Source organism: Glycine max, chromosome 15 (assembly GCF_000004515.6).
Source record: "Glycine max cultivar Williams 82 chromosome 15, Glycine_max_v4.0, whole genome shotgun sequence".
NCBI classification, from domain to species: Eukaryota; Viridiplantae; Streptophyta; class Magnoliopsida; order Fabales; family Fabaceae; genus Glycine; species Glycine max.
Window position 1 is genome coordinate 5,699,031 of NC_038251.2, and position 6,984 is coordinate 5,706,014.

A 6,984-nucleotide genomic window follows, 5' to 3' on the forward strand; every position below is an offset into this window, starting at 1 on the left:
AGAGTAGTTGAGATTTTTCACAAAAGTACAAGTTTGTTTGTTTTTTCTGAACTCACAAGTTTGAATCCTATAGCTACCTGACCTATGCTTTTTTCATTTGTTTATTGCTGATTTGCAGCTACTTAGTATGGAGAGAATAACTTTGTAGGCAAATTTTTTGTAAATTAAAATTAATGTTTTTTTTTTCTTTCTTTCTCCCGTTCATACTATTAGTGCAGAACGGTTTGTTGTAAATCAATCAATATTTTTCATTTCTTCACTTTTTAAAGTAGTTTGAAATGGAGGAATTTATTATTATTATTATTATTATTATTATTATTATTATTATTATTATTATTATTATTATTATTATTATTATTAACAAGGAGAAAGAAACAAAAAAGCTAAGGCCTTAGGTGGAAAATACCCGCAGCATCGCTAGCAAGCAGCGAGGAAAGACCCAAATGAGGGACATCTAAAATAAGGTGTCTAGTGTTGGAGCTTCAACCCATTTTGGCAAGGAAATTTGCACATAAATCGGATTTTCTGAGGGGGTTATTGCATCATGCACCTGCTATTGTATCACAAAAAGTTTATTCTAAAATAAAATTTTGTATTTTTGAAATCAACTTTCTAAAATACAATAGAAAATAAAGGATACAATAATGAGGGTGCAGAAAATAAATATCCTTTGAGGGCATGGCGCCGCAAGGACACTCTCCTGCCCAGGTCTAAAGCATTCTGGATGGACCCAATGATGGGAGCATGGATTTTTTTTTTCACCTTCATCTTTCCCTCAAATTATTTCTTTCAAAATCTACATTACTAAACACAACATAAGAGTATCTCAGCTTTAAGTTTATCTAACAAAGAATCTCTTCGCTCCCTTTTCTTTCTTTTCAATCGTAAGGCTCTTAGTGTATTATGTAAAGAAGTTTCATTGTAATGTTTTAAATATATAATGAGGTATCATTATAATGTTTTCAAAGATAAAGAAAAGTTAGTGTAAGAATAGAAAAAAAAGTTGCATCATGTATAATTTGAGAAAAAATTAAAGTGATAGAGTGTAAAAGAAAGTGAGCTAGTTTGACTGTTTGTGTTTAGATACAAACTTGAATGTCAAAATTACTAAAAGCATGTTTGGATAAACTTTCATTCTAAAGCAACAATTAAAAGATTTATTTTTATTTTCTTATCTTGAAAAGTGAGAAAACTCCACTATATATTATTCCAACACAAAATTAAACACACTCTAATTTCTACCCTGAAGCTCAACATGAAAGATGTAAAAAAAGATTGGACAATACATCAATTACACGAATTTCACTGGATCCTAAACCTCAACATTTGAGACAATATGTTGGCGTTTGATTTTGGGAAGCTTTCCAAATATTTATCTTTACTCAACATCTCAAATAACTAAATTTGTTTTCCGATAGGCCTATTCCAGCTATTACTCAACATCTCAAATGCCTCAAATCCTTAGTTGTAGGGCTCATTTCTCCCTTTCTCCCTTACTAGTATCCCTTTATAACAAAATGTTTTTTTTTTAACATAACAGAATGTTGTTTAGATATACTTACATAAGGATGAGAAAGAAGGAAAATTTGAATTGATAATTAATTAACTCATCTGGATTATTTTTCTTTGTATCCATATTGAAATTAAAGGTCTTATAAACTTTGCGGTTTATTATATGGTTCTTAACTCCCATAGTCTCCATATGTACTGAAGTGAAAGTGACGGGCACAGAAGGAGACATTGATGAAGAGAAGAGAGGAAACAGCACTTGTCTAGTGATTCCGTTCAAGCATTGACAGGTCATCTACAGTTATTTTTCTTTTTCGTTGACGGCATGCCGCTGCCTTATGTAGTTATTTTCACGAAATATAGATGTCAATTGTCATGCTAAGGCTACACGTTTCAAACGGATAAATTTTAGTTTTGGTGAATGCCACCAAAAAAGTAAGTTCACGGGTTCATTTTGACCTACGAAGCCTGGCATTTTATATTTTATAAAAATACATCGATTTTCCTATTTTTCTTTTCATACACTCTCTGATAAAGTATAGGGATCATGGATATTTATAAAAATATCTACAATCGGATGGATAATTATCTATAATATTATGAATATATGTTCACAAATTTATATACGAGTATGATACGAATATCAGGATAATAATACTCAATCTACTCCGTATATATATATATATATATTATCTTAAAAAATAATTATTTTTTTATGATAAATACTTTAAGTTTTTAATCTCTAGTCGTATCATTGTTAGAGAGTGGAAAAAAGTTTTTGTTAAGTAATTAGAATATTAACGATTATTCGTTATGTTAAATTATCATTTTTGTAATTTTATTTATTTAAAATTTGAGTTTGGATGAATCAATATTGTGTTTATTTATTTGTTTTTAATATTATGTATATATGCTTTGAATGCTATGCTTAGATTATTTAAGAATGAATTTTTATTATATTTATAATAATTGTTTTAATTAATTTTGTTCATTAATTTATTATTATTAATCTTATATAAAAGTAAAATGTGAGTCATAACTAGATATGAGTATATAGGTATAAAGTGGATATGAGGATGAAAATTAAAATGACTATTCGTGTAATTATGGAACTGAATATAAATATTATTTTTAAATACGAGTTAGAGAATGAGTATTATAAGATTTTATCCGGACCTTATCAATCATTTTCCTTCCTACTCTTTGATCCTTGATTCTTTTGGCTCTCATGTAAAAAAATTTATCTGATAATATTTAATTATTCAATATCAAATTTAAATATATCTAAAACAACATAAAAAATATCACCTCTCCTCATCTTAACCATTTGATACATTGCTGCTTGAATGCAAAATCACAATAAAGAAGACATTGAACCTGATCGATGAGTTAATAGACTAAATAAACAAAATACAGAAACACAAATATATAGGTTGTAGTATGTATTTGTTTTTAAGTAGAGTAAATAGTGATATATGTGTTCTAAAAAAAATAGTGATATAGTCATATGGGTTGCCTGAAATCAATATCCTCTTTAATCGAAAATAAAAAGATTTTAATTCTAATTTTCATTTTAAACTTAAATTCTTTCAATAATCAATAGCCTCTCATCAAGAAGATTCGTTGGCATAACGTTATCGCGTATGGTTGTCTTTCATTTGATTTTGTCTATAGAAGAAAAATTCGATTACTTGTTTAATTTTAAGACTGATTCGGTCTAACGTTTGAAAATATTTTATATGTCAATATAGAGTAAAGTAAGAACGACAAAATATCTTTTGGTTCCGTAAAAATTTAAAAGTATTAATTTTTCTTCATAATTTTTTATATTAATTTAATTCCTGTAAAAAATAAAAAAAATATTTTTATTAATTTTTAATGGTAATTCCATTAGACGATTTTCTGACATAACTAATAAACTTAATTACTTTTTTTCTTAACTTTTTCAAGAACTCAAAAGACATCAAAATCTCATATTGCTTCATTTTCTCTTTTCTTAATCTAACAAGATAGTGCAAGAAAATTGCTTAAGAAGGAACGCAAAATTACATTTATTTAGGATATTTAACCACCAGAATTTGTTTAACTCATTATGGGTGTAACTGTTAGAATTTTTTTAAATTTATTTATAATCAAATTACGCATAAATTAACCAACTAGACTAGATTAGATTACCCTCTAACATTAGAGTCTAACAGAATTATCATTGCCAGTAAAAATATATATCTTTTTTAAAAAAAAAAACAAAATTAATATAATTTTTTTATAAAAACAAAATTAATACTTTTTAAATTTTATAAATATCTCAAACATATTTTACTCTTAAAGTAATGATATATCTTTGGAAGTAGTAGAAGAAGAATTAAGATTTATAATAATTCGTCTGTCTAACATAAACAACATTACTTAATTCCTAAATGATGATCAATGAGTTCAAATAGTTGACTCGAGAAATTTCCAAGGCCCCTATTTTTCATCCAATCCAGTGTTTTCCTACGTTATCAAGTCTCTCTCTCACCTACTTCAGTTTAAGTACGTGTTAAAACTCTTTCATCTTTTGTACTTAATCATTCTTCTTTTTTTCCCACACATGACACACCCCTCTGTTTCTTCTCCGCTAAAGACATGATCAGACACAAGCACACACACCCTCTTCTTCTGTTAATTCTCCTTCTTTTCAACTCAGCATGTGCCATTGATTTCGTCTTCAACGGCTTCAACTCCTCTGAAGTGTTGCTCTTTGGCAACGCCACCATCGACTCTCGAATTCTAACACTCACCCACCAGCAAAGTTTCTCTGTCGGTCGTGCCTTGTACAAAGAAAAAATCCCCGCCAAGAAACCAAACTCTTCTTACGTGTACCCTTTCTCCATCTCTTTCATCTTTGCCATGGCACCGTTTGAAGACACTCTTCCGGGGCACGGTTTAGTTTTCATCTTCACACCTATCACTGGCATCCACGGCACAAGTTCAGCACAACACCTCGGTCTGTTCAACCTCACCAACAACGGAAACTCAAGTAACCACGTGTTTGGTGTTGAGTTCGACGTGTTCCAGAACCAAGAGTTCGATGACATCAACGCCAACCATGTTGGGATTGACATAAACTCTCTTAAGTCTTATGTTTCCCATGATGCTGGGTATTGGCCAGATGGTGGTGACAAGTCCTTTAAGGAATTGGCGCTTAACAGTGGTGAGAATTACCAAGTTTGGATTGACTATGAAGATTCTTGGGTTAATGTTACCATGGCACCGGTGGGTATGAAAAGGCCTAGTAGGCCTTTGTTCAATGTTTCTCTCAACTTATCTCAGGTTTTTGAGGATGAAATGTTTGTTGGGTTTACTAGTGCCACTGGCCAATTAGTTGAGAGCCATAAGATTTTGGGGTGGAGTTTCAGCAATGAGAATTTTTCATTAAGTGATGAACTTATTACTATTGGGTTACCTTCTTTTGTTCTTCCAAAGGATTCAATTTTTAAGTCCAAGGGGCTTGTTGCAGGGTTTACTGTTGGAGTTTTCTTTGTTGTTTGTCTATTGGTTTTGTTGGCACTGTTTTTGATTCAGAGGAAGCGTGTGAAAGAAAGGAAGAGGCTGGAAATGGAAGATTGGGAGTTGGAGTATTGGCCACATAGAATGGCGTATGAAGAAATTGAGGCAGCAACAAAAGGGTTCTCTGAGGAGAATGTGATTGGGGTTGGTGGGAATGGGAAAGTCTACAAGGGTGTTCTGAGAGGAGGGGTGGAGGTTGCTGTGAAGCGCATTTCTCATGAAAATGATGGTTTGCGAGAGTTTCTTGCTGAAGTTTCAAGCCTTGGGAGACTGAAGCAAAGGAATTTGGTAGGGTTGAGAGGTTGGTGCAAGAAAGATGTTGGGAATTTCTTGTTAATTTATGATTACATGGAAAATAGGAGCTTGGACAAGTGGGTGTTTGATTGTGATGAGAGCAAGATGTTAAGTTATGAAGACAGAATAAGGATTCTTAAAGATGTAGCTTTTGCAGTGTTGTACTTGCATGAGGGGTGGGAAGCTAAGGTTGTGCATAGGGACATCAAGGCCAGCAATGTTTTACTTGATAAGGATATGAATGGAAGGCTTGGGGATTTTGGGTTAGCTAGAATGCATAGCCATGATCAAGTTGCTAGCACCACAAAATTGGTTGGAACAGTGGGGTATATGGCTCCTGAAGTGATTAAGACTGGAAGAGCTTCCACTCAGACAGATGTTTACATGTTTGGAATCTTGATTTTGGAGGTCTTGTGTGGAAGGAGACCTTTAGAAGAGGGTAAGTCACCTCTGGTGGAGTGGATTTGGCAACTAATGGTACAAGGGCAAGTTGAGTGTGCACTTGATGAAAGGCTAAGGGCTAAGGGAGATTTCAATGTGCAAGAAATGGAGAGGGTAATGCACTTGGGTTTGTTGTGTGCCTACCCTGAACCAAAGGCCAGACCCACAATGAGACAGGTGGTGAATGTTTTAGAGGGGAAGAATGAGGTAGACGACTCAGAAATTGAGAATATGGATACCTATTTGCTCCAACAGTTGAAATCAAGGGATATATTGTCTGAATATTCTCAGTATTTTAGCTATACGTCACACCCAACTTTCCAAGATATTCGTCACTCTTCCTCAATGTCTCTTACTTGGTCCGAAGTTGAGGGTAGGTGAATCTGTGTCATGAATGACAACATAGGATTTGTTCATTAGCTCATGGTTGCATCAAACATTGGATTCATTTTCTAGCAGCAGGAATTGGATTTGGTGCTACCGGAGACTGTGAAGCCAAAACGCATGTATCATTTAGCAAATTCATTTATCATCTAATCGGATTGGTTTGGAAGAAGAAAGCTTCTTTTTTTTTTTTTTTTACAATACAAATTATATACAGTCCAATTTTACAGTTTTGATTTTTTTTGTACAGAATGTACCGTTATAGTTTTTGATCCTGATATATCATGGTTGATTACCTCTATTGTATTAGTTTCTACTTTGACAAAACTTTATCCTGATTTTATGATTAATGTCACTATTATGGAAGGAATCTGCCAGCAGTTAATTTCCCAAAAGCCATCATAATACCTTTTAGTTTTTTGGTTAACGTAAGGAAGCAAAATAAGAAGATTGATTTTTGCCGTCATATGATTGTCGTTAGGTGGGAATTGGCAGCAGCCGCAGAATCAGCACCTAATAAGCAAAGCTATATATTGACATCACCAAGAAACGAGTGGCATTTTCACTTGCAAGAATGTAGTGATTTGTCAACAAGCTGGTGGCGTCCATGATCCTTGTCTTGCCATACCATAAACTAAGGCTATAATGTCAAGATATTTTAAGTCTCTTTAACTATAGTTACACTCATATTTGCAACCTTCTAGTAGCTATAGTAGTAAAAATCATAATGTAATTATAACCTGACTCCAAATTTAAAACTTTATCATCAATATCGATCTATGGTTTAGTGATAGAATCGTGCCTGCC

At 32.7% G+C, this 6,984-nt stretch overlaps 1 protein-coding gene across 1 annotated transcript; it reads left to right on the forward strand.

Annotated features, from left to right (window-relative positions):
* The first annotated feature begins 4,042 nt into the window (after positions 1-4,042).
* Positions 4,043-6,478, forward strand: LOC100794861 (L-type lectin-domain containing receptor kinase VII.1). Its single transcript, XM_003545934.5, has one exon. The coding sequence runs from the start codon at positions 4,135-4,137 to the stop codon at positions 6,172-6,174; it is 2,040 nt and encodes a 679-aa protein (XP_003545982.1). The 5' UTR covers positions 4,043-4,134; the 3' UTR covers positions 6,175-6,478.
* Positions 6,479-6,984: the final 506 nt, after the last annotated feature.

What these genes read in the sequence shown, in the direction of transcription:
- LOC100794861 (XM_003545934.5), top strand. Translation starts at nt 4,135, where the DNA reads ATGATCAGACACAAGCACACACACCCTCTTCTTCTGTTAATTCTCCTT.